The sequence below is a fragment of the Bos grunniens genome, chromosome 19 (assembly GCF_055505025.1).
Source record: "Bos grunniens cultivar Pamir isolate PY7600 chromosome 19, Bosgru_T2T1.0, whole genome shotgun sequence".
Lineage (NCBI taxonomy): Eukaryota > Metazoa > Chordata > Mammalia > Artiodactyla > Bovidae > Bos > Bos grunniens.
This window is the reverse complement of record NC_141183.1, coordinates 44,909,011-44,935,937: the sequence shown is the minus strand read 5'-3', so window position 1 is coordinate 44,935,937 and position 26,927 is coordinate 44,909,011. Positions and strand designations below refer to the sequence as shown.

The window sequence follows — 26,927 nt, the reverse complement described above, 5'->3', positions numbered from 1 at the left end:
TGCCACCATCCTTGTGGTCCCCGAGTAAACAGGTGCTGACCAAACCCCACACTGTTATCACAAAGCCACATTCTGCTTCCTCTGGGGAAGCAGTGGCAGCCACACCCCAGACATGTTTCACACCACACTCTGGGCTACCCACAGGGCCAGTCAGTTCCGCATTTCTGTATCAAAGATGCTGATGCACGAAGGGTTCCCAGAGCAAAGAAGACTGGCATCGGCCTCCACCTCCGGCCCTAGAGATGCACGGAGCATCCTGAAGGCTCCCTGCAGCCGAGAAGGCAGCTCATTTTTATCAGACTCCCATGCAGAGGAACTCTTTTCTTTCTTTTTTTTTGGGTGGGGGGGAGCAGCCGCGCTGGGTCTTTGTTGTAACACACAGGCTTCTCTCGTTGTGGCTCTTGGGCTCCAGAGGTCACAGGTTCAGTAGTTGTGGCACGTGGGCTTAGCTGCCCTGCGGCATATGGGATCTCGGTTCTCTCACCAGGAATGGAACCCACGTCCCCTGCCTGGGAAGGTGGATTCCTAACCACTGGACCACCAGGGAAGTCCCGAGGAGCCCCTTTCTGAGAAGCACATTTTAACAATCTCAGCACAGCGTCGCACGGGGAGGCTTGGCATGACCTGCCGCCTTCACCAACCAACCAAAAGGCTCTAGGACCCTCTATGCGCGAGTGGTGCTAGTGGTAAAGAACCCGGCTGCCAACGCAGGAGACGCAGATTTGATCCCTGGGTCGGGAGCATCCCCTGGAGGAGGGCATGGCAACACATTCCAGTATTCTTACTTGGAAAATTCCATGGATAGAGGAGCCTGGCAGGCTACAGTCCATGGGTTGCAAAAGAATCAGACTCGACTGAGCACGAACGCTACTGATATTTCTGGTGTGCAGGTCAGAGGTCACTTCAGAGCTCCAAACACAGTAGAATGGCCGGGGGAATTCTGCCTCCTCTCCCCAGCCCCAGCCTAACCCCCATCCCCCAGACTTAGTTTCTTTTTTTTTTTTTTTTGAGTAAAAGATTGTCCTTCAGCAATGGAGATATTTCAGATGAGTTACCTTTGGTCCTAAGAAAACCTCTCTGGCCCTTTCTCCCAGACTGGGGTCAGGGAAGTGAGGAGAGGCCTGGGAAACTTGAGAAGCCTCAGGAAAAGTGGACACAGAGCTGGCTATCTGCACTACCGGGGGGCCAGACAGGTGCAGATTCAAGTTCTGGCTCTGGACACTGCAGTCCTGAGACCGTGGGCAAGCTACTTAATGTCGTCTGTGCCTCAGCTTCCTCACCAGTAAAATGGATGTAATGGTACCTCCTTGGCAGGGTTGGTCTGAGTAGACAGGAGGGGGTAGTGATGAGAGATCAGATAAGAAAAAAGCCTTTGCAGGTTTGACATTCCATCCCTCCTGCCCCAGCCCTACCCTTGTGTCTGGTTCCTGGTGAGATCTGGGGCCAACTCGAAGTGATAGGAGAGATCAGAGGTCCAGAGAGAGATGGGCTGGAGAGAGACCAGAGAAAGAAGAAGCAGGGGAGAGAGAAAAGTCAGGGCATCCTGGCACAGACAGGACAGTTGAGAGGAGGGGTCCTGGCAGCAGGGCGGGGGCGCGCGCGGCCGCCTGGGGAGGGTCAGGCCCGCCAGCAGGCAAAACGGGGCCCTGCCCGGCCCAGCTCCCACTCCTAGGGCCGCAGGCTTGCTGCTCCCTCTGGGTCTGTCTCCTTCCCCCACCTCCCCACCCTCTCCTCCACCTTGCCCCCCAGAGAGGGGGTGGGTGGGAATCAGCAGTGCTTGCCTGGAGTCAGGCGCCCTCTAGAGAAGGGGAAGGCGGTGGGGGAGCTAGGGACCCCTCAGGAAAGGGGGCACGGGTCATGGCCCAGAGCTGGGGTCCCTCAGGGAGGGGGTGGGTGCAGCCTGCTTGTTCCAGCACTTCCAGAGAGGTGAGCTCCCAACTCCAGGAAGGCCCTCATTCGGCCAGTCAGTGAACACTAACCGAGGAACTCGCTCAGGCCCAGGACTGGGCAGGGCAGAGCAATCAGGGAGGCTGGACCCGGGCCCCGAGAGTGCACAGTCTAGATGGAGGGAAACAGGAATCAATGGGGCCCACCCTCCAAATTGCCATTCTTGAACTGCTGGTCCCAATGACCAACAGAACAAAATGCTTGTTTACCAAACTCTGATGAAGCATCCCTTCTTCATCAAAGGGGAGCTGTGAACTGTGAACTCCAGCCACCCTTGCTGAGTCAGCAGGCAGCCCCTTCTCAACAGCTCTCCAAGCAGAGGCTGGCCTGAGATCCACCCCCGAGGGCCAAGCTGCCCTGTGGCCCCCCACCCCCCAGTGGTTCTTCGTTTATTCCTCCTGTAAAGAAATCTCCTCTTGCCTAACCCTTGCCTGAGACGCTTGCAGAGCTTCCTCAACATTGAGAGTTTCTTTTCGCCCTCCCTTGAAATAATCCTTTCAATTAGTCTCTTCTTACTGAATCCAAACTCATTTTTTTTTGGGGGGGGGACTCATTTTTTTGGTTGTGGTTGACATCTGTAAAATTATTTACAATAAGACACTCATAATAGTTGGGCTTAAAAAAATAAAGATAAGCCCTACAGAAAAAGCAGGTAAATAAGAAAATGAAAAGCTGATTCACCATTGGCTCTAAGTTTTCTAACTACCAAGACCGAAAAAAGGGAAAGCAAGTCTGTAGTTACAGCACAATTCTCATGATCTGATGAGAGAAGGAAATCAGTGCATCAGGAGAGACTTTTTCTCTGGTGCAAAATCCTAATACACACACACACACACACACACACACACACAAAGATCAAATCATGAAAAATGTCAAACTGGATAAAGTTTCCAGGAACAATTTGAAGGAGGCTGAAGAAATATGCTGTTCAGCGTTGCCTTCCACTAAGCCAAGGGAATAAAAACAAAAATGCACGTCTATGAAGAGGTTTCTGCAAGAAGGTAAGATGAAACAGCGCTTTCTGACGTGGAACTGGATACCAGGAGTGGAAAGTCTAAAGGCATGAGGGTTAGTGTGTCCTCAGGAAAACATTCTCCCATATCACTCTTCCAGGCTGAGCTCCTGCCTGTCAATTCAGGACCACACTCTTGGTGGAGGGAGGTATGATTCCTTCCAGGCCACAGCCGATGTTCACTGCAGCAGATAAAGGTCCTGACAAGCCTCTGCCTGGGTGCCAAACCCCTCACCCATCTCAGGGGTCTGTTCAGCCCAGATTAAAAATTTCCTTGAGGAAAGCAAGAAAATCCCAAGTTTCAGCACCAGAAAAAGCCCAGGCCAGAAGTGGTAAAGGCAGCCGTTCTAGATGGGTTCTGAATGGAGCCACAGCGTCAATGTTGAGAAGACACTCAGCTGCCCAGCCCCGTGGTCAAAGGAGTCCCCCTCTATCCAACCAGATGCAGCGAGTGTGTACACAGCAGGACTGATCTGGAAAGACTGAAGCTGAAGCTCCAATACTTTGGCCACCTGATGCAAAGAGCCGACTCATTAGAAAAGATCCTGATGCCGGGAAAGATTGAGAGCAGGAGGAGAAGAGGGCAACAGAGAATGAGATGGTCGGATGGCATCATCAACTCAATGGACATGAGTCTGAGCAAGTTCTTGGAGATAGTGAAGGACAGGGAAGCCTGTCGGGCTGTAGTTCATGGGGTGGCAAAGACTTAGAGACTGAACAACCATAACAAATCAGGGGCTGGGCAAGGCTCTGAGGCAGGGACTTGTGCAGTGTCCCTCCTGCCCTTCCGTCCTGTGCTTATTATCTGTCCTGTGCTGATAATCAGAGAAGCTTGGGGGAGAATCATCAGCTAACAGGGAGCCCCCACAGAGCCCACAGAAAGTTCCCTGAGAGTCAGACTTCCTGCAGTGTCTTGTATTCTTCTGTTCAGTCATTTTTATTACCCTGGTCAGGAAAGGAAACAGCTGTTTATCCCTCATAAAATGTTTGTTTTTTTCCCTCAGGCTCAGCAGGTGTAGTTTTCAGGCCCTCAAGCCCTCACTACCCTGGGAGAAGGGTCTGACACAGGGGTGGGCCCAAGCCCCAGGGGCTGAATTTCTGGGATGCTAGTGTGGAAGGAAGTCAGCAACCCTGGGGCAAAAGACCTTCAAGTCTCCCAGTCTAGGCACTGTGAGCTCAGAGATTCCAGCATTTTCTAGGCACCTTACTGAGTGCTTTGCATGCATTCTCATTTCTTGTTTTTACAATAACCCTGTGTAGAAGACACCAATTTAGCTATGCAAGAAAGCGAGACTTGGGACTTCTCTGGTGGTCAAGTGGTTAAGAATCTGCCTGCAGGGGACCTAGGTTCGATCCCTGCTCTGGGAAGATCCCACATGCCCTGGTCAATACGTCCACGCGCCACCACTACTGAAGCCCACTGGAGCCTAGAGCCCGCATGCTACAACTCCTGAGACTGTGGCCCCGGAGCCCATGCTCTGCAGTGAGTGAGTAACCCCTCCAGTGCAGCCATAAACAAACAAATAAAAGAAACTGAGGCTCAGAGACGTTATGTAACTTGCTCAGGGTGGTCCACTAGAAAGTAACAGGGTCGGGATTCAAATCCAGGCCCCTCAGACCCCAAAGGCCACGCTCTTCCCAAGGTTAACTCAGCCCTCTGTCTCCGGGGCCGATCAAGCCTGCCCCAAGGCTGCCTCCAAGTGCAAGTCCGTGTGTGCTCAGCAGTGTCTGTCCCTTTGCGACCCTGTGAACTGTAGCCCACCAGGCTCCTCTGTCCATGGGATTCTCTAGGCAAGAGTACTGGAGCAGGTTGCCATTTCCTCCTCCAGGGGATCTTCCCCACCCAAGGATCGAACTGAAGCCAGCCAGAGCCAGTCGGAGCCGAAGCTCGGGAATCCCTCCATCGCCCGATTCTCAGCCTGGTCAGCTGTGCCGTCCTGCACCAGGGCAGCGAGCCGGGCCTGACCTCCCCCAAGACACAGAGCCCCCAGGAGTCTGCTTAAGGAAAGCAGCTCGGAGAGAAAAGAGAGCAGTGATGGAGCAGGCGGCTGAGCACAGCTCCCGGGAGAGCATGTCCTTTCTGCCACGGTAGCAGACATGTGGAGACGGACACCACGCACCTCTGCATGGGCGGAGGGGACGGCGACTGCTAGAAACAACACTTCCTGGCAGAGGGTGGGAGGGAGAGAGGCAATGGAGGCACGTCCAGGCTCTTTCTTTCCACATTTCCCCATGGCACTGAAGGGAAGGGGGTGAGGTGTGGACCCAAAAGGTACCAAAAGCACGGTTGGTGTGGTCCCTCACCAGGACCGTCACCACCATGCGGGAGCTTGTAGGAGACGCACAGTTGGGTAACCCCAGAGCTGTGTGGATCAGAGTCTGCACTATCAAGCCCCCAGTGACTCATTAACATACATATTAGAGGTTCAGAGCCCCAGTGCAGAGGCAAAGAAAATGAGAGAAAGTGAAAGTGTTGGTCATTCAGTCATGTCCAACTCTTTGCAAGTCCATGGACTGTAGCCCACCAGGCTCCTCTGTCCATGGAATTCTCCGGGCAAGAGTGGGTTGCCATTTCCTTCTCCAGGGGATCTTCCCAACTCAGGGATGGAACCTGGGTCTCCTGCATTGCAGGCAGAGTCTTTACTGTCTGAGCCACCGGGGAAGCCCTATACACACTAGAGTTTCAGAGTCTAGGTGCGGTGGCAGAACAAACAGCCCTTTTTCAGTTCTTTCCTACGCCCACCCCTCTACCTCCCCTCGCTGCACCGGTGTGGTTTTTACACCCTTTGGCCTGGAGAGGGCGCCTCTCAATTGCTCCCGGGTGGGAGGAAACCGCCCGCCCCTCCCTGGCAGAGTTGACCTTGCACTGCTGAGATGCACCTGCCAGCTGCTCCTTGCCAGCACTGTGTTCCACGTGGAAGGCACAGCCCTCCACCCACGTGGAGGAGACAGACAAGACCCAGACAGTTAAGATCGTGGCAAATGGTGCAGGACAAGCAGGGTGTTATGACAGGGACAGGGTGTAGAGGGTGTTCCTTGAGATGAGTGTGCAAGGAAGGCTTCTCTGGAGAGGTGACACTTGTGCTGACACTTGAAGGACACAAGCATGGTTGTGTAAAGACTAGAGGATGAGGGTTAGAGGTAGAAATAATAGCAAGGCAAAGGAAAGGAACTGGCTTCTGGGGTTTGAGGAACAGAAAACAGGCCAGTGTGGCTGGAACAGCGAGGATCGCGGGGAGGATGGGAGGGGAGCAGGTCAGAGGTTCAGGCAAAAGTGAAAGCTGCTAGGTCACAGTGAGAAGTCAGAGCTTAGGATCTGACCCTCAGATGACAAGTGGTCGGAACCTCTTCAGTGAGGGAGTTGTAGGACCTGATGTAAGAGTTTGAAAGGACACTCTGGCTGTGGTGTGGAGAAAGGCAAGTGACAATGCAGTGACAAGGTGGGGGGTGGTGTAATGCTCTGATAGGGTGTAATATGGAGGTGGAAAAAAGCGGTCACCTCGGGACATATCCTGGAAGTAAAACCCAGCAGGCCTTGTGGACAGGTGGCTATGGAAGGAAGGAGAGACAGTGGCCACGACTCAGTCCTTGATCTGAGTGATCAGGTGGGTGGTGGTGGCAGGTACTGAGACGGGGAAGGTTTTAGAGGGCTGAGAGGATGGAGCAGGATCAGAGGGCTTAGTGCCAGACATGTGTGAAACACCCACTAGACATTAGCACAGGGGGCCCAGCATTTCCATACGAGTCTGGAGCCAAAGGCAAAATCAGTGGGGAGAGTGCTTTTGGGGGCTCGGAGGTGATGGTGCATAGAGAGCAGAAGTCTGGTAAATTATTCCAGATTAACCGAGTCTAAACAGACATGACGACTAAATGTAACACTTGGATCTGAGATCAAAAAGAAAAGCTATAAATACATTGGGAAGAAACTTTACTGGTGGTCCATTGGCTTAGACTCCACGTTCCCAATGCAGGGGACCTGGGTTCGACCCCTGGGCAGGGAACTAGATCCCACATGTCGCAATGGAGACTGAAGATCCTGGGTGCCACAACTAAGACCCAGCACAGCCAAACAAATTAAAAGAGAAGCAGCAGGCTTCATTGCAAGAAAAAAATAAATATGGAGTTTACGTTAGACACCCACGGCTGATGACTGTTGTGGTTATGGAGGAGGGTCTGAGGGAGGGTCAAGTGTTTAAGAATGAAGTGTCATAATGTCAGCAACTAGCTCTCAAACAGACAAGCCCCCCAGGCCCCCAAAAGTGTGTGCACAGAGACACGCAGATGCAGAGAAGGAAAACTGCCAACACGCTCACAATTGGTGAATGCAGGGTGCCGGATCTATGGGTTCTCACTGTACTGTTCGCTCACAACTTTGCAGAAAGTGGGAGGACAAGCACGTTTGCGGGTCTCTGTGAAGTCAATGTGATTGGCCCTCTGTTCTCGCATCTTCTGCGGGGCGCCCTGAGCTCTCAGAGGTTTTCAAAACTGGGTCGCAGATGAAGAACTCTTGCAATGAGAAACCCTCTACATGAGATTCTGTTTCGGCCCTGATGCATGGAGCCCGCCCTGCTCCCCATGGGTCCTCGCAGGCCTCTCTGCGGGAAAGCAGTCACGGCTCACTGGCCACCAAGAATGTTCCCTGACCGGGGCCTGAGCACCCAGGCAACCCAGTTCTATGGGAGACGGATACCTCCCGCCAGGGCCCTGTGGTCCCGAACCACTCTCCCCAGAGGATACTTTTAGGAGGAGCACGTGAGAAGGGCAGCTGGCATCTGAACACTGGTGCTGTGCCAGGCACTGGCCATTTTCAAGGTATAAGACTTCTCCCCACCTCCACCCCCAGCCCCTGCATTCCATCCTCAGGGAAAGTATTGATGTGAACTGACGAGAATCCAGGATGCTGTACGGGTCACGGCTTCATGGAATCCCCTGAAGAGCTTTAGAAAGTGCTGACGCCTGGGTCTCACCCTGAGAGGTTCTGGGTCCATTGGTCTGAGGGACAGCTGGGCATCTGGAATTGTAAAAGCTTCCAGGGAATTCTAATATGCTGCAACATCGAGACTTCCTGATGTAGATCCTTGGTTTTCAACATCAAGTGTGCATTCTAATTACCTGGGGAGCTTTTAAAAACAGATGAGTGGATGCCGCCTCAGACTAAATGAATTAGAATCTCTGGGAGGAGGGACCAAAGTATTAGTATGTTTTGAAAGCATTCTGCATGACCCCAGGTGTTGCTGGTGGTAAAGAACCCTCCTGCCAATGCGGGAGACTCAGGTTTGATCCTTGGGTGGGGAAGATTCCCTGGAGAAGGAAATGGCAACCCACTCCAGTATTCTTGCCTGGAGAATCTCATGGACAGAGGAGCCTGGCAGGCTACAGTCCACGGGGTTGCAAAGAGTCTGACACGACTGGGCAGGCATGCAATGCATGACTCCAGCTTGAAGCCTGGCTTAAGAACTGTTTGTTTAGGCGGTGCTTTCTGAGCACTAGCACCCATCTTGATGCGACTGTATGCGTGAACTAACGTCTGTCCTTAAGTGATTGTGTATATGTGTGTTTTCCCAGTTACCTGTGTCATAAATTTACTTAACTCATCAGGGAGGGAACCAGCAGGCTGAGATAGCTTCAAAGGAGAACAGGAGAGATCAAAGTATGTACAGTCAATGAAAGAAACAATGCTTGAGGGGATTTCCTGATGGTCTAGCGGCTAAGAGCCTGTGCTCCCAATGCAGGGGTCATGGGTTCGATCCCTGGTCAGGGAACTAGATCCCACAAGCCGCAAGTAAGTGTTTGCATGCCGCAACTAAAGATCCCACATGCCGCAATGAAGATGGAAGATCCCCCGTGCCACAACTAAGACCTAGTGCAGCCAAGTAAAGAAATCAAATGTATATATATTTTGTATATATATTATAATATATAACTAATATATTTTATATGTAATACAAACATATATTTTATATGTAATGTTTAATATATGTAAATATATATTAATATATAATAAGTATATATATTTTAAAGAAAGGACGCTGAGAGATGGCCAATTTATTTATGAACCTGGCTAATATCCTACAGGATAGTAAAACCAAACCTTTCTCCTTCTGCTCAGCTTTAAAAAGACAGGATGTAAGTGGTCACTCTCTCAAGTCTGCTCAAACTCTAACTCAGTGAATCTAAGTTCTAAAAGCAGGCGTAAACTTGAGCATTAAAACCTGAGTAGGCAGGAGGTGGAGGCTTCCCTGGTGGCTCAGATGGTAAAGAATCTGCCTGCAAAGTGGGAGACCCAGGTTTGATCCTTGGGTCAGGAAGATCCCCTGGAGAAGGGAATAGCTACCCACTTCAGTATTCTTGCCTGGAGAATTCCATGGACACAGGAGCCTGGAGGGCTACAGCCCATGGAGTCGCAAAGAGTCAGACACCACTGAGTGACGGAGCATGCGTACATGCAGGCAGAAGATGGAGTTGATGTCCTGGAAGGCGGACTTACAAGCCTGGCTTAGCCCAGCCTTTCTAGGGTAGGGATGGTCGGGGCAGAAGACGGAGGACAGACGGTCCAGGGCAGACCAGGGAACGAACAGTAGAGGTCATCAACATCGCCTCTTCTTTCGCCCCAGCCGCCTTTGGGTTAATCAGAATTTAGTTTCTTCTCAAAGATATGACTCAAGGATCTTTTTATTCTTAAAGAAATTCTCGGGCTTGGGATAAGTAAATTATTCTTTCCTTTGGAAGGAGGAAGGTGTTGAAACAGAAAGCACACACACGCACTGGGGCCGTATATAAGCAGAGAGGATCAAACAAGGCCCCTCCCCGAGCTAGGAAGCAGCCGCCCCCCTCTCCTTACCAGTGTGAGCTCGGTGCCGCCACCCACACCTTCACCAGCACCGCTGAGTCACAGCGCTGTTTGTCAGGAAAAGTATTTTTAGAATTTAAAAGTACCGTTGTTGCCAGTGGTTTTAGAAATGCTTGCTTCAGAAGGGATGGAATTAAGCAATGGCGGACTTGGACCTTCGAGCCTGACACACCCCCAGTTTAGAAGAGAAGCTCAGGGCAGATACATAAAAACTGTGCGGGCAAGACTGAAGCCTGGGGACTTCCTTGGTGGTCAGTGGCTCAGACTCCATGCTCCCAACGCCAGGGGCCTTGGTTTGATCCCTGGTCGGGGAACTAGATCCCCATGCTGCAAATAAGACCTGGCACGGCCAAATAAATAAATATTAAAAAAAGAAAAAAGATGAGTTGGGCAAAGCTCCCTCTAATTATGAGCCAGTTTGGGCTCAGGCTGAAGACCTGATTCCCAGCAAACCCCAGTCTGTTTTGCCCTCCAGGGACCCCTTAAGTATAACTCGGTAAAGAACTTCTCGCCTGTGAGGTGAAGAGGGCAGGAGAGGGGCTGAGATTAAAAAGGAAAATTGGATGCTGATCTTACCATAGACATCAACGTTCACTCTGTGAATCAAAGCTTTAAATATAAAAACCAAACACATAAAAAAAATAAAACAGAAGAGTGTCACAGCCTTGGGCAGGAAAGCTAAGTATTACATCAAAGGCAGAAGCCACAACGGAAAAGATTAATGAGTTGGCTATAAAAACCTTTTAAATTTGCTGTCATAAACAAAGTTAAAAATAAATGACAAGCTGAAAAAATACTTGTGATGTATGTCTAAAAGCTAATATTTCTAGTTCTTTTAAAGCATTGGAAATGAATACATCCACAGAAGCGAGGGTGAAGAATGTGGGCTGCCAGTTAATGAAGAAAAGAACTCCTGGTGACCGATAAAGGCAATATAAGAAGTTCAACCATATTATGATTCAAAAGAGCAATCCTAATTTTAGCCTCTCAAATGAGAAAGATCTGAGAAAGCAGAACAGCCAGTATCCAAGGGTAGGAGGAATCTGACACAATCCTGAAGAAAGATTAATTGACACAACTTTTCTGGAAAGGAATTCGACAGATGCATGAGAAATTCTAAGAATTGCATCATTTGGATCAAACAGTTTCCACCTATCAGAATTTATTTTAAAGATTGGTGAACGGGCTCCCCTGATGGTTCGGTTGTAAAGAATCCGCCTGCCGATGCAGGAGACACGGGTTCGATCCCCGGTCCGGGAAGATCCCACATGCTGCAGAGCAATTAATCCTGTGTGCCACAACTGCTGAGCCTGTGCTCTAGAGCCCAGGAACCGCAGCTATTGGAGACCACGTGTCCTACAGCCGGGCTCTGCAACGAGAGAAGCCACCAGAATGAGAAGCCCTTGAACCACAACTAGAGAACGCTCCCACTCACCGCAACTTGAGAAAAGCCTGTGTCACAACGAAGACCCAGCACCGCCAAAGATAAACAAATAACTAAATATATAATGTAAAAAAGTTTGGTAAACCTTTTCTGTAAAGGGCAGATAGTAAATATTTTAGGCCCTGTGGCAGCCACTCAACTCCGCACTGTTGTGGGAAAGCAGCCAAACTAGTGAGCAGATGATGGGTGTGGCCGTGTTCCAATAAAACTTTATTTACAAAAGCAGGCTGCTAGACTTGGCCCATGGGAAATGTAGTTTGGCAACCTTTGTCCTACCCTAAAACAATGGGGAACAATTTAGCTACAAGAATGATTATATAATGATTATAACAGGAAGCCCGGGGCGGCCCTGGTAGTTCAGCTGGTAAAGAATCCGCCTGCAATGCAGGAGACCAGGGTTTGATCCCTGGGTCAGGGAAGATCCCCTGGAGAAGGGAATGACAGCCCACTCTAGTATTCTTACCTGGAGAACTCCACGGACAGGGGAGCCGGGAGGGCTACAGTTTATGGGGTTGCAAAGAATTGGACACAACTGAAGGACTAACACTTTCATATACATACATATATAAAAATGTATATATATTTAAAACCAATAATAAGTAACTGGTAAATAAATTTGATTGTCTTCTTGCAATGAAATATGTAACCATTTAAATTTATGCAGAAAAAAAGAATATGACTGCATTGTTATATAGATTAAGCAGACTAGAAAATGGTTTGTAAATGAACTATTAGAACTAGTAAAAGAGTTTAGTAAGGTTGTTATGACAAGTTAACATCCAAAACCAAGAGGTCTCCTAGACATTTAGCCATAACCAATTAGAAAATATCATGGCAAAAAGATTCTACGTGTAACAGAAATAGAAACTTCAAAATAGAATCACCCTATGAAGAAATGTGCAAAACCTATTTGAGAAAATTGTAACATTTTCCTGAATGACATAAAAATAAAGAGATATACTATGTTGTTGGATGAGAGAATTCAAAATTGGAAAAAAAAAAATAACAGTTCCCTTCCATTGATGTACAAATTTCAAACAAAATCTCTAGTGGGATTTAAAATGAATTTTGACCCCCCCAAAAAAAAAAGAGTATTCTTGAAGAGAAAATATACAAGAATAACAAAAAACATTTTAAACAGAGAATGATAGAGGGCTTCCATTGTGGTCAGTGGTTGAAAATCCGCCTTGCAATGCAGAAGACACTGGTTCAATCCCTGGTCCCGGAAGATCCACATGCCGAGGGGCCCCTGAGCCTGCGGGCCACAACTAATTAGCCTGCGCTCTGGAGTCTGAGAACCGCAACTACTGCGCCCACATGCCACAACGACCGAAGCCCGCGCGCCTAAAGCCCGTGCTCTGCAACAAGAGAAGCCGCCACAGTGAGAAGCCCTCGCACTGCAGCTGGAGAGTAGCCCTCCACTTGCAGGAACTAGAAAAAGCCGCACGCAGCAACGAAGACTCAGCACAGCCAAAAATAAATAAATATTTGTTTTTAAATGATCGGGACTTCCCTGGTGGTCCAGTGGCTAAGACTCCACACTCCCAATGTAGGGGACCCAGGTCCGATCCCCGGTCAGGGAACTCGATCCCACATGCCACAACAGAGACTGAAGATCCCAAATCCTCCAACTGAGACCTGGTACAGCCAAATAAATAAATATATATTAAAAAAAAAGAATGATGAGGAAGGCTTTCTCTATCAGATATTACACTATAAAGCAAGAGTAACTGAAGCTGTGGTTTTGGCTTAGAAATAGGGAGACAAATAGATCAACACAAATAGGCCAGAGTCCAGAAAGAGACCCACGTTATACAGAAATTTAGCTCACAATAAAGGGGTGAAGTTTCAAATACGTGGAGAAAGAGGGACTATTCCACAGTAGCAGTGTGAACAACCGGCAACATTAAGGAAATACCAGATATTATCCTTCACCATAAACAGTGACACAGATGGAAGCGAGAGTGAGTTTTCCACCAGCAGAGAGAAAAAAGGGCTGGTGGGATGCAGAAGGCACCAACCCAGATGGACTCGCACTGTCTGGACAGCAGGCCCAGAGCCTCTGCGGTGATAGTCAATGGCGGGGGAAGTTTGAGGGGCCCGGAAGAGGGCTGAGCGGGGCTGGGTGCCCTAAGGATGCAGGGTTTGCATCAGTTTACCAACCAGCACACAAAGCGTTTCACTGCTTTACTACTTCACGAGGTCTCCGCCCCACCCTGAGAGTGGGGGTCAGGGGCAAGGCTAGGAGGGCAGGCTCCTGTGGTCCCAACACCCTGTGTCATCATCGTCATCCACACTCGGTCCCAAACCCCTCCTCCTCGAGTGGCTCCTGGGAAGCCCAAGTAACCATCCAGGCGCGCTCTGGCTTCGTTGGTCTCGAGCTGACCCCTAGGGGACACGAGGGACACGGCAGGCCGCTGAGGGAACAGGACTGCAGGACGAGGACCACCCCGAGTCGGCCCCCTCGGCCCCTCCCAACCTGAGGAGCTGTGGTCTCACCCTTCCTGGCCTTTAGCCGAATGGACCCCACAGCTGCCCAGATGGTGCAGGAGCCTGTGCTCCTGCAGGAAGGGCTTCAGTGACATCACGGAGCCTCCAGGACTGCAGCCAGGCTCCTCTGTCCACAGAGTTCCCCAGGCCTTCTCAACCCCTCCCTGTGGGAGCCCACCAGCCCAGCAGGCTGGCTTTGCACTGTCCCCCTCCTCTCCCAGTACCCAGGACTCTCTGGTGAGGAACAGAGCCTCAATCATGGACGCTGCCCACCAGGCTGCCCAGCGCATGTAGTGATCAACGGCCACCTTGCTGGGCTCCGGCCACCAGAGCCCCCTGTAAGGGCCAGACCTACATGAGGGGCAGAAAAGAGTTCATGGGACGGGCTTATACCTAAAGTCCTGAGAGAGGCGCTGTGGGAGTGTTAGGGTTGCTGAAATTCGATTGACCTGGTCTCTCTGCTTTTCTGTAACCCCCAGATTCCATAAAATAACAATGCTGCTTGAAAAAGAGGCACACCCCCTCGGAGGCCAACTGCTCCAGGCCCCCTCTCCCCTCTTCTCCACCTGAAAGTGTGGATGGCCTAGTGTGGAGGCCATGAAAGCAGCCCACGGCTGCAGGAACAGGACCGGCCCCGGGGCGGCTGGCTGGCGGGGAAACCCGGCCGGGGCTCCGCTCTGGCCTCCAGCTCCTCACACGCAGGTCTTTATTTTGACGTGATTTTGAAACACTATTCAAGGGTGAAAGAAAGATGCGGACTTCAGCCTGTTTCTCATACCAATCTCCGAGACACTGCACGCCTGGAGGAAGGGGATTCTCTCGTATTAGCAGCCAGTTGTCTCACTGAATCACCAGACAGGTATGGCGAGCCCTGCTTTACAACTGCGGGAAATGAGGCTCAGAAGGGTGGATGGTAACATGCCTGGGCCTGCAGGCTAGTCAGTGGCAAAAATGGGAGTGTGGACCCAGTTTTGAACGGCCTCATGGCCCACCTCCTCGCCTTGCTTCCTGTTCAATCGACGAGGGGCTCACTCCCCAGAGCTCCAGGACACTACATGTTTGTCCTGCTTTTAGGGTCCTCTGCCCAAACACATCCTCACCCCATATCCACTGGCCCTCCCAAGGCAGGCCTGGAGCCCTCACTGTTGGCCTCTGTGGCTCCTCAAGTCAACTCGCTTCACTCCTCCTTGCGGGCCCCTGTTTTGGGCACACCACCCTGGGGTCCAACCACCTGAGCCCTACCTTGGAGGTCCTGGCCTACACCTGGTCTCCGCCACCTTTGAGCCTTGGCCCTCTCTAACACCACTTTGTTGGGCAGCTTCTGGGCATTATGGCCCTGTCAATGGAAAAAAATATGCACAACCTAAAAGCTGAGAATTAGGTTTTATTTGGCGATTTACTGAGGACTTAAGCCTGAGAGATAGCCTCTCAGAAGCTCTGCCAGACTGTTCCTAAGAGGTAATGAGGAGCCAGGATACACAGGAGTTTTGCAAAACAAGCAAACCAAAATCCATGGAGTCAGAATGTCAAAAGATTACTATCAATTGAAGAAAAACATATATCTCGAGTTGATTAATTTAGCACTTGTCTATGTATGGGAAGATGCAAGAGTCTGGACTCGTTGAAATCATTTTTTTGACATGCACCTTAGCTATTTAGGGGCTTCCCTGGTGGCTTAGACGGTAGAGAATCTGCCTGCAATGCAGGAGACCCAGTTTGATTCCTGGGTTGGGAAGATCCCTTGGAGAAGGGCATGGAAAATCCCATGGACAGAGGAGCCTGGTGGGCTACAGTCCATGGGGTCGCAGAGTCGGACACAACTGAGCAACTTCACTTTTACGTTCTCTTTAGCTATCTGTGGCCAGGAACCTGCTTTCTCCATTCTGAATCCCCTCAGGGCGCATTGCTTGGAGGGGGGGAAAAGGCTGCAGTGGCTGATGGTGTGATGGCCACAACATCCTTTGCTACTGATAGGGCAGGCAGCATTCTTTGTCCACAGTCCCCCTCTCCCATTTCTAAGCCTGACCTCCCCATTCAGATGGATCCCAAGAGGTGCACCACTGGCCAAAGTGACCGACCTCTGGGGTCCTGAGCCTCCTTCAGTTACAGAAAATACTCCTGTATTGCGAGGCCAGATGAAGCACCAACCAGAGGATGGAGCAGAGGTTCTGGAGCCAGCCTGGTATCTGGTATTCCAGCTTGGTATCTTGGAAATCAAGATAATCGTCTTCCAGTTCTGGGAGTCTTAGCCAGAGGGACCCTCCAGACTGTCAGTTCAGGCATGGTGACCTGTGTTAGCTGTAAGATGCAGCTGCAAGTATTTGGGGAAATGATCGAAGTTCACCAGTGAACACACCATTAGGTGATGACAGTAAGACAGCGCCTTGAGGACCTGTGGTGCTTGTCCTGCTTCTTAGAACAGAGCTCCTAAAACCCTTGGAACTTTCTGAGTGACTTTTATCATTTATTAGGAGCCCCTTTCAACCCATCCTGAGTTCATGCTAATGAGGCAGGGCCCCCAGTGAGCCTCAGGATGGGGCTGGTCACCAGAAAGACAAAAGCAGGTGATTATTCGGAAGTTGGGATCTTCAGCTCCACACAGCCCCAGCTACAGGAGGTGAGAGGACTGGAGATGGGGACATAAAAACCCTGGAGCAGTGAGACTCGGGGCTTCCGGGTTGGTGAGACACTGCCCTGGGGAGGCCCCGCTCCGCCCCCAGACCTTGCCCCATGCATCTTTTGTGAATTGTGTCCTTATAATAGAGCAATCATTATAAATACAGTGTCTTCCTGAGTTCTGTAAGTTGTTCTACTGAAGGGGGTTGTGGGAACCCCTGCGGTTGCAGCCAGCCCAGCAGACGTGCAGGGTGCCTAGGCACCCCCTTTGCGGCTGCCCCCAACTGGGGTGGTTTGGTGGAACAGAGGCGCTGGCCCTGGGGCCTGCACTAACTCTGGGCAGTTAGTGTCAGAGTTGAACTGAGTTGCTGGACATCCAGCTGGTGTCAGAGAAAAGAGAGACACTGTCATCCCCACCTGCTGTTGACCACCAGCTGACACTTGCCCTCTGGGACTCAGCTTCTCCTTGGAGCACAGAGCGGGGTGAAGGTCCCCCGTGAGGGCCCCCAGCTCCCCTATCCTCTGCTGTGGCTTGCATTGTTCCAATTTCAAAATCTGTTTCTTGATTTTGACGCCAAAGGGCCCTCAGAGGGGGCTCTGGTGTCTTCCTGACACCAAAAACGTGAAGCAAAGGCAAGAACACCAAGCGGGGCCAGGTGGGCAGCTGGAGGCTTCCCCTCCCTTCCCCGCAGCCCTCTTACCTGCTCCACACAGTCTGGGATCTCTGGTGCGCAGGGCAGCGTCCCAGCACTCTCCACGGACAGCACGTCCTTCAGCAGCTCCTCACACCCTGTGGATGGACAGACAGACAGAGGAGGGTCAGGGCTTGAGCCCAGCCCAGCAGCTTTGCTCCTGATGAATAAGCCTTGGGTGGGTAGGGCTGCCGGGAGGCAGATAACCCAAGTCTCCAAGAGACCAGCTGATCATTCAAAGGCAGAGAGATGGGGCATCCAGTTTGTAGAGAAGCCAGGCCAGGGCTGGGTGGAGGGAGGAGAGACAGGCTCTTGCCCTCCAGATATTCTTCCACTGGGACTAACCTCAGCAGGGAACACACAGAAGAGAGACTCCCAAATACGGAGGGCAAGCCACAGGTGAAAGGCCTCACCTTTCATGGCGAACACCCCTCGGCAAAAGTCCTTGAAGTTGATTCTCCCCAGGTCGTTGGGATCCAGATATTTCACGAGTTTTTCCACCTGTGGGAAGGAAGGAGGGACAGGCATGAGGCCCCCAGGACGCCCCAGAGCTGGGGTGAGGCTGGCCAGGGGAGAGGGCTTGTCACCTGAGCCAAGGGGACACTGGTGGTCCTTTCCTAGCCCTCGCCCCCTCAGCGGGGTCAGTGCCCGCCCCAGACTATGGGGGACCCACTTTATTCTGAGGTGGACGGACAACATGAGTGAGGAAAAGCAAATCCCTTCCCGCAGTGCTCAGAACCCGGGTTTGTTTGGGTGGAGCTTCCGTCTCCAAGTTATTTCTGCAAAGACTGGCATGTGGAAAATGAAAGTTCTGGAGCCCCCTGCAATTACGGGGACGTGCCCATTGGGCTCTGGAAGATGAGTGGCAAGGGAAGGCCCCACACAGAAAAGCACCCCTCCTCTGTCTCCAAGCTTGCTGACCAGGCTTCTCCACCCAGTGTGAGTCTGGGGGTGAAGGGTGGGCAGAGGTTACATCCTGTTTCTGTAACCTCCCCACCACTGAACCTGGCACCCAGCAGGCCCTCAGGAAAGGCCAGAAGAATCCAAGGGAAGGAGGAAGGTGGCTTCCTACCAGCTCCCATCCTGGCTGGTGGCGCCTCACCACTGCAGCTGTTCCCCCCACCCCACCCCATCACTCATGCAGCCTCTGACACTGCCAGGCAGTGACGTGGGTTCTGAGAATAGCGATGCCCAGGTGCCACCTGCAGGGCTGCGAGGACCCCACCCGCCCTCCCAGCTGGTGCCCCGCCTCCTTTCCTCCTGCCCTCTCGTCAATGGTAATGTAGGGGGGCTATGAATGCAGGGATGGGCTGGGGCTCCCGGTGTTGACACCTACAATCCTCTCTAAGGTCAGGAGCTATGCCTTAATTATCTCTGATGAGGGTCAAGGTTACCCCGGAGTGTTGAATGGCTGATTCGGAGGTTGATCTCAACCTCAGATCCACGTAAGGGGAGGCAGGCTGTGGATTCTGTAGTCGGTGGGTGGAGTCCCTGACTCCCCCCAGCTGGGAGACACTGGGCTGTCCATCCCCCTGCCTCCAGGGAAAGCCAACCTGGAGCAGAGGTGCCAGGGTCCTTGATGACAGGCAGATAGATGAGGGTCCCTGCAAAGTCCCTGGAATGCCCCTGAGCTGTGGGCGCAGGACTCCCACAGGGTCTTCAAAGAGGGAAGGTCTCAGAACACGGCGGGTGTGAATCAGGCGGCACACCAACTGCTGTACAGTCGTTTGGTTTTTTTAATTTTCTTTTTTTAATGTAAGTTGTCTTTAAGTTTAATCAGTCTCTTCTCCAGGGGATCTTTTTGACCCAGGGATTGAACCCAGGTTTCCTGCATTGCAGGCAGATTCTTACTGTCTAAGCCACTGGGGAAGCCCAGTAAAAAAAATGGCTTATTTTAATTGTACAGCCCTTTAAAAACCAGACAGAGCTCACCAAGGGCTTGCCATAAACTCTGGCAGACTAGCCTCATCTGATCCTTACAACAACCTTAATAGTGGCTACTGTTACAGTCTCCCGTTATTGTTGAGGAAACTGAGACTGACATTTAGAGAGGCTAAGACATTTAGACAGTTCCTGTAGTGGGAACTCCTCCTTGACCCCAGGTCCCGCTGACCCTGCACTTCCCAGAGGCGGCTCTTGCCAGGCTGTCTGCACCAAAATGTTCTTTCGCTCTCCTGGCCGCTTATGTATGGAAGGAGTTTTAGCTTCTATGGCTGGACTCCCCTCACCTAGATCACCAAGAGTGTCAGCCTTTCTGGATACTAGATAGGCTTTTGCCAGTACCCCTGGGTGTGTGTGGTGGGGGATTCAGCTGGCCCAGCCCTTGATTTTACAGATGAGAAGCCAAGGTCCAGGGATGGAAAGGGGCTTGCTCAAGGTCACATGGTGAGTATGGTAGATAACCACTCACATGTGGTCTTTGGGCTTCCCAGGTGGCACTAGGGGTAAAGAACCCACCTGCCAAAGCAGGAGACTAAGAAGTGCGGGTTCGATCCCTGGGTTGGGAAGATCCCCTGGAGGAGGGCATGGCAGCCCACTCCAGTATTCTTGCCAGGAGAATCCCATGAACAGAGGACCCTGCTGAGGTACAGTCCACGGGGTTGCAGAGTCAGACTGAAGCAACTTAGCACGCACATATGGTCTTTGCGGTGAACCGGGACCCCAGTTCACAACCTGTGTGGGGTGCACACACCACGCAGGGCTGGGTTGCACTGCCCTGCAGGCTCCCAGGTGGGAGGGGTGGGCACACCGGGCCTGGCAGGGGCTGCAGGAGCAGCTGTTGTTGCTGGCGTGCACACAGCTGGGCCGCGGAGCTGGCTGCCAGGGGAGCAATCAGTTTCCCTGGCAGCAAAATATTGATCGTCCTTTTTTGGGCCACTCAATTACCAGGCTTCCCCTTCTATTTCTGTTGCCTTTCTCTTCAGGCTGATTTTCTCCCCCACTCATTCCTCCCCGGGTCATAGCTCTTCTATCTCGGGCCAGACGATGTTTGGAGCATCACTGCCGCTGCCCTCTGATTGATCATCAGCCAGATCGCCCTGAGCTGAGCCCAGCCACCCACGCCTCCCCAATTTGGACATCTGCAAGCCAGACGGACTCAGGCAAGCTATTATCTGAACAAGGGAGATAAGCTGGCTCAGTCTGCAGTTCTAATAAATGTTAGCGATTAAATTATTAATCAAACAAATGCTTAGTAACTCCTCTCTGATGCCAGGCCAGCTCTGAGCACTGTATACATATGAACTCATGGAAGCCTTACAACCACTTCAGAAGAAGATGCTATTATTATTCCCATTGTTCAGGTGAGGACACTGAGGCTCAGGAAGGCTCATCCAGGGTCAGGATCACACAGCTAGTAAGAGGTAGAGTTGGGATTTGAACACAAGCTGCCTGGCCCCAGAGTTCATGCTCTTAACCAATAATGACTATTATTTCTACTAATATAATGATACTCACTATTATTATCACAAGTGTGGGGCTTGCTCTGACCAGAGAAAGGATAAATCTGTATTCTCTTTGTTTTTGGCCATGCCATGCAGCTTGTGGGGCCTTAGTTCCCTGACCAGGGATCAAACCCATGGCCCACGATAGTGAAAGTGCTGAGACTTAGCTAGAGAATTCACATTCTACTCTCTTTTCACCTAGAAAAATTGGGTCCAGAGAACCTTTGTTTAAGAATTTGAAATATTTCGGGAATTCCGGCGGTCCAGTGATTAGGACTCCACACTTTCACTGCTGTGGGCCTGGGTTCAATCTTTGGTTAGGGAACTGAGATCCCACAAGCCTGTGACATGGCCAAAAAATTTTTTTGAATGTTTAAAGGATGTGAAATACTAGATAATAGTATTTCAAATGTTGACTTGCTAAAGCACAAGTCTCCAACTAACATCCTAAATGCAGCAATTTAAATATTTAAAATGAAATGCCAAGATCCAAAAGGCTTCTGGTTCAGGTTAAGATGGAGTCAGTAGCTCTACACTCTGTCTCTTGCACTGGTTCTAACCAGCAACTCTGGACAGAATATACATAAAGCAACTATACAAGGACTCTGAAAAGTAAATCACAGCAGACAAATTGGGAGAAAAATTAAAACTCGACATAAACAACAAAATAAAAACCAAAAACAAGCCAAACAACTTGAAGTAAGATGAATATGGTGGTAAGTCCCCTGATTTACTTTTTCTCACGATTTCTAGCCTGAGGCTCTGGTAGCTCAAACCCTACAACTGCACAGCAGGTGTGAACAGAAAAAGCTCTAAAAGAAACTCTGTTTATATATATATATAATTTTTTTTAAAGAAAAATTTTTGTTTCCTTTCTTTTTATTAATTTACAAAGAAACTCTCTTTTTGATGAGAGGTCAGGAAAGGGGACCCTTTTGGAATAGAGAAAGGGGTACAAATGCTGGTTTTTTTTTTTTTTTTAATGTGGATCATTTTTAAAGTATATTCAATTTTTTTACAATATTGTTTATCTTTCATGTTTTGGGTTTTTCGGCTGCAAGGCATGTAGGATCTTAGCTCCTCAACCAGGAATCAAACTCATACCCCCTGCATTGGAAGGCTGACTCTTAACCACGGGACCACCAGGGAAGACTACATGTTTGTTTCTAAGCCCTCCCCCAAGGCAAGGCCCAGTCTCAGAGGCGAGTGGGAGCAGCCAGGCAGGCACCGGAAACTCAGAGAGGAGGAAAATCTCTCTTTGTAGAATGAGAAACTTGGAAAATTGGGGAAACTTGGTCAACATGGGGAAGGGGGATTCCTGTTCCTCAGTCCTCTCTTTTTTCCCTCTCACCCCTACGACCTGCAGGTGGACCAGTCCTGGGAGATGTGAAACAGCACAGCGTGGCCAGGACCTCAGATTTCTAGTCAAAGGACCAGAAAAAAGGGGCTCCTGGGAGCTTGGGGTTTGGGGAGGCGGGGATCACAGAGAAGACAAGAGTTTGAGATTACGATCTGATAAGATGTGCTTGAAGTCCTGGGCCCATTCCTGAGCTGCAGATATATGGAACTAACCCGAAAGAGTAGGCCAAAAGCTTTGAGAACAGAACTACAGTGTAGACAGTGAACAGTCTGGTCCCAGGAGACGTACATTTGAGGAGGATCCAAATAGCACTTCAAAGTCTTTGAGAACTGAATTGACTACTCAGAGGGCAGGTTGGGATCTGAGGCTTCAACCTAACTGGGTTGATTTTCTGATTAAACAAACAAATAAAAATCAGTACTCTTCAGAGTATTTTTTAGGGGTTCCCAGGTGGCTCAGTGGTAAAGAGTCCACCTGCTGATGCAGGAGACACAGGAGATGAGGGTTTGATCCCTGGATCGGGAAGATCCCCCTGGAGAAGGAAATGGCAACCCACTCCAGTATTCTTGCCTGGGAAATCCCATGGGCAGAGGAACCTGGCAGGCTGGAGTCCAGAAAGAGTTGGATAGGACTGAGCAAAAGAGTTGGACAGGACTGAGTTACTAAGCATGCAGCAGGAGTTATTATTAACAGAACCCGGAGTCTCATAATATTCAGAATGTCCAGGACACAGTCCAAAATTACTCGAAGTGCAGAGAGACAGGAAAAGCTCAGCAACGCACAAGAGAAAAGATAATAAACACCAACTCCAAGGTGACCCAGATGTTATCATTAGTAGACAGAGTCTTTAAAGCAATTATCATAACTGTATTCCATGAAGGAAGGGTGAGCATTCTTGAAACAAATGAAAATAAAGAAACTCTCAGAAGAAAAAATAGAAACTATGAAAAAAGAACTGAATGGAAATTTTAAAATGGAAAAATAAAGTAACTGAAACATTAAAAATTCATTGGAGGGGATTGGAAGCAGCATGGAGATGACAGAAAAACCAGTTGGTGTACATATAATACTGTACGGTCTGTGGTTAGTTGAATCTATGGATGCAGAACCACAAACACTGAGGAACCGTGGATAACAGAGGCCAACTTAGGGACTTGAGCATCCAAGTTTTCTGGTATCCATGTGGGTCCCAGAACCAACCCCCAGATACTGAGAGACCACTGTTTAATGATGGAATGTGTCATTATACATTTGTGAAGCCCACAGAATATGCGATCTATACTTGTGTATTATTTTTATATAAGTTAATTAATTTATTTATTTACACGGCCACAACCGAGTAGAGTTTATCCACCAAGGCTAGTTAAATATTTGACCATTAATTGATGAAATCTAAAGATGACCAAAGAAGAAAAGTCACACGATCATCTCAGTGGATGTAGACAAAGCAACTGACAAATTCAACATCCATTCACGATAAAAACTCTCGGCCAACTTGGAATAGAACGGAACGTCCTTATCCTAGAGAAATAAAAACTTATGTTCACACACAAAAAACTGTACATGAATGTGTCTAACAGCATTATACACAGCGCCAAAACATGGAAAGATGTCAACTATTCTATGACAGTGAGTGGGTAAGCAAATTGTTCTGTAATAAAAAGGAACAATTGGTAACAGATGGATGACTCTCAAATGCATTTACTGTGCAAAAGATACCAGTCTCAAAAGGTTACAAATGGCGATTCCAGTGCTGTGCAAAAGGCAAAAAAACGATCAAGACAGAGAACAGGTCGGTGGTTGTCAAGGGGAGGGAGGAGGAGACAGTTTAAATGCAAAGGGGCGGCACCAGGGAACGTGGGGGAGGGTGTGAACTGTTTTGTACCCCGACTGTGGTGGTGGTTATAGGAATCTATGCAAATGTTAAAACTCCTGGAATCATATGTCCCCTCCCCCACAAAGAGTGAAATTTATTATTTGTAAAGCTAACTTTGTGTGTGTGTGGCCATGCTGCTGCTGCATGCAGAATCTTAATTCCATGACCGGGGATGGAACCCACGCCCCTTGCACTGGAAGAGCAGAATCTTAACCACTGGACCATCAGGGAAGTCTCTCTAAAAATTTCTTTTTAAATCAAGGAAACTGCAGGCTTTTCTTAAAGATTTTGGAACATTGAGCTTATACTTCCCCACAGCAATAGTGGGCCACCATTGAGTTACAGCATACCCTCTCTCTCTTTTTAGTAATTATTTTTATTTATTTGGCTGCGCTGAGTCTTAGGTGCGGCATGCGGGATCTTTGATCTTTGTGGAGGCATTTGGATCTTTAATTGTGGCATGTGGGGTCTAGTTCCCTGACCAGGGATCAAACCCGGCCCCTTGCTTTAGGAGTCTTAGCCACTGGACCCCAGGGAAGTCCCAGAGCAACTCTTTTAGACAGGCCTCTGCTCTCCTCCCAGTTTGTCATGGTAACCCCTAACGTCCAAGTTCTTCATCCTCCCAGGCTGCTTCCTTTCCTGAAACTGGGGGCATCTGAGTGGCAGGTCCTGCTACCCTAGGTGGACACTTGGCTTAGCTGAGCCCCTGAAGTTTTCTGGGAGGGAGTTCCAGGGCTGGGCTTGAAGTTGGATGGAGTTGAAATTCCCGAGCATAAATAAGCAGCTGCAAAGTCAGGTGGACAGTCAAGCGGGGAGGCTCAGGCCCCTGGAGGATCCTGGCTGGGCCAGGATGTGCTGTCAGCTCTGATGGGAGACCACCTCTGGGAGTCATGCGCCCCACCGCCAGCCTAGTCTGCCTTCTGAGTGCTTCTGGGGAGAAGACCCCCGGAGGCGGTGAGGCAGCTGCTGGAGCCGAGAGCTCCAGAGAGAGGGACACCTGGGGTAAGGAACATGGCCCGGGGCATCCTGAATCCAGGACTGGCTGGACAGTATTCCGCTGGGAGAGGCTGGTGGGGAAAGGTGTGGCAGGCAGCCAAGGGAGCAGCGGAGAGAGGGGGTACCAGCCAAGGCTAGAGTTCTGGGGTGAGGGAGGCCACGAGGGCATATGGGAAGCCGAGTGTCACCACAGATGAGGCCAGGAAGAGAGGGAACAGGGTCTGAAGAAGGACTTGGAAGCCACGCCCAGGAGGCGGTACTTTATCCCCAGTGTCACAGACCTAGCAGTGACAGTCACAAGTCCCAAAGCCCCCAGCTGAAGAGCACTGCCTAGGTGTCGGGGGTTATTTTGAGCATTTCACACATCTCGCTGCTTCCAGTCCTCCCGAGAGACAGAGCTGGGTCACCCCAATCTTATTCCCACCACCCCAGGGGATCCTGGCCTTCCATCGGGCCTCAGGGGCACGCGCTCAGGACTGCTTGTTGTTTATCCACTTTCCCAGCAGCCCAGCTGCCTGCCATCAGGGCACACAATGGGGCCCTGTATTCTGGAGCCCCCACCCCCAGCCCAAAGGACACGGGGCACAGACGTTGGGGGTGGGGGCAGCCACCAGCCCTCTCTGTTAATTCTCAGCAGGGAGCGGAGAGGAGGGAAGTCAGGCCAAGCCAGCTGGAGACGAGGGAGGGATTCCCAAGGGGTCCGTCAGGTCCTGCACCCCTGGCTCCGCTGGGGACCACCCCCAGTCTCCGGAAGCCTGCTCTGCTCCCTGGGAAGGGCAGTCCCACGGAGTCAGTCAGACTTGCTGACTGCACCACAGGTGGGTGGGGCAGTGCACCTTGTAGGAAGCGCCCCGAGGAGTCAGGAGCTGCGGGCTCCGGGTCAGCTCTGTAATTTGTGGGGCCAGTGAGGGTGGAAACGTAAGACCCTTCGTTTAAATTTTTATTTGGAATTTCAAGATAGTGACTGCGGAGCATTAAACCCCGCGTGACTGCACAAGTCACATGCCAGTAGGGTGGGCTCCAAGCCTTGTTGTGAGTCTCAGATTTGCTGTGCTTTCTTGGCCCTCAGTCCCGTGCTAACTCTGCCATCAGTGACCTCACAGAGTGGTCTTGAGGAGAACCCTCCCTCTCTGGGCCTCAGTTTCCCCATTTGGAAAATGAATTGAAGCCACTGATGCCATTAACATTGAGGCTCTCTTCCGCTCTGATGTCTGTAGGATGCTAATATTTTTCCCAGGAAGTCCATGGTTGGAGGGGTAATGAGTTAGGCAGATAGAGAAGAAAATCAGAAGAAATAGATGGAGTAAAGGGCTAGTAGCAAATGTCTTCATCTAAAACAGCTTCACTAGGGACGCAGTAAATAAATGGCATGGGGACACTGAAGTGTGACCCTGGGGGCTTATCCAACCTGACTCTTTTACTTCCTTTCTTCTATAAAGTCAAGAAATGAGAACAAGGACCTAAACAGATCTCACTGGTCAACTCCATGTTGCCCCTCCTCTACCCGCTCCCCTTTGGGCAGGCCTGATGTGGCTGAGATGGCTGCCCACCTCTCCTGGACCAGGTGTCTTGGGGCACCTCAACTCCAGGGTATGAGTCCTGACTGGACCAAGCCAGACAGGTGGGCTCAGCCCCCTTACCAGTGATTGGTTTAAGCAAAAGCATGTTGTATACTTCTGACCAATGAGACACGAGGAAACCCCCATAGGAGGCTTCTGGGAGAGGTTTTCCTTGATGATGGGGAAAAAGAAAAAACAACTCACAGGAAGTGCTCCCCCCACTTCTTGCCCTCCTGGAGAGGGGTCACCACCCTGGGCCTAACTGAGGGAGCTGATGGAATGAGGTTAGGTCCGGGACGATGCCTCTGAGCCCCTGAAGGTGCCAGCCCTGGAGCTGCCCTACCTTGGGCCCCCGTGCTAGGATGAAAAATACATTTTCTCAGCATTTAAGCCACTTTGCATTGGTTTCTAGTTCTTACAGCTGGATGTGTGTGTGTGTGTGTGTGTGTGTGCGCGCGTGCGCATGTGTGTAGGGGGCTGACAGATGAAAGACGCTCTCCTCTAGATGCTGCAGGAGTTAAAGGGAGGGGCGGGAGGGTGGCTGTGTGAGTAAAGGTGCTCAGTGCACAACAGAGAAAGGAATGGGGTTGGGGTGCCTCGGGCCAGGTGGCCTGGAGGGCCAGTCACATGGTACCCAGGCCA

The 26,927-nt window shown here is 50.5% G+C and overlaps 1 protein-coding gene across 1 annotated transcript in view; it reads right to left on the bottom strand.

The window, feature by feature from the left end:
- Positions 1 to 26,927, bottom strand: part of RAB11FIP4 (RAB11 family interacting protein 4) — a 101,788-nt gene that overhangs the window by 55,854 nt on the left and 19,007 nt on the right. The window contains exons 2-3 of the mRNA XM_086360202.1: positions 17,465 to 17,552; positions 17,061 to 17,149 (exon numbers count right to left, since the gene is read on the bottom strand). Of these exons, the coding sequence (XP_086216328.1) occupies positions 17,061 to 17,149; positions 17,465 to 17,552 (177 nt within the window). The remainder of the gene's footprint in view (positions 1 to 17,060; positions 17,150 to 17,464; positions 17,553 to 26,927) is intronic.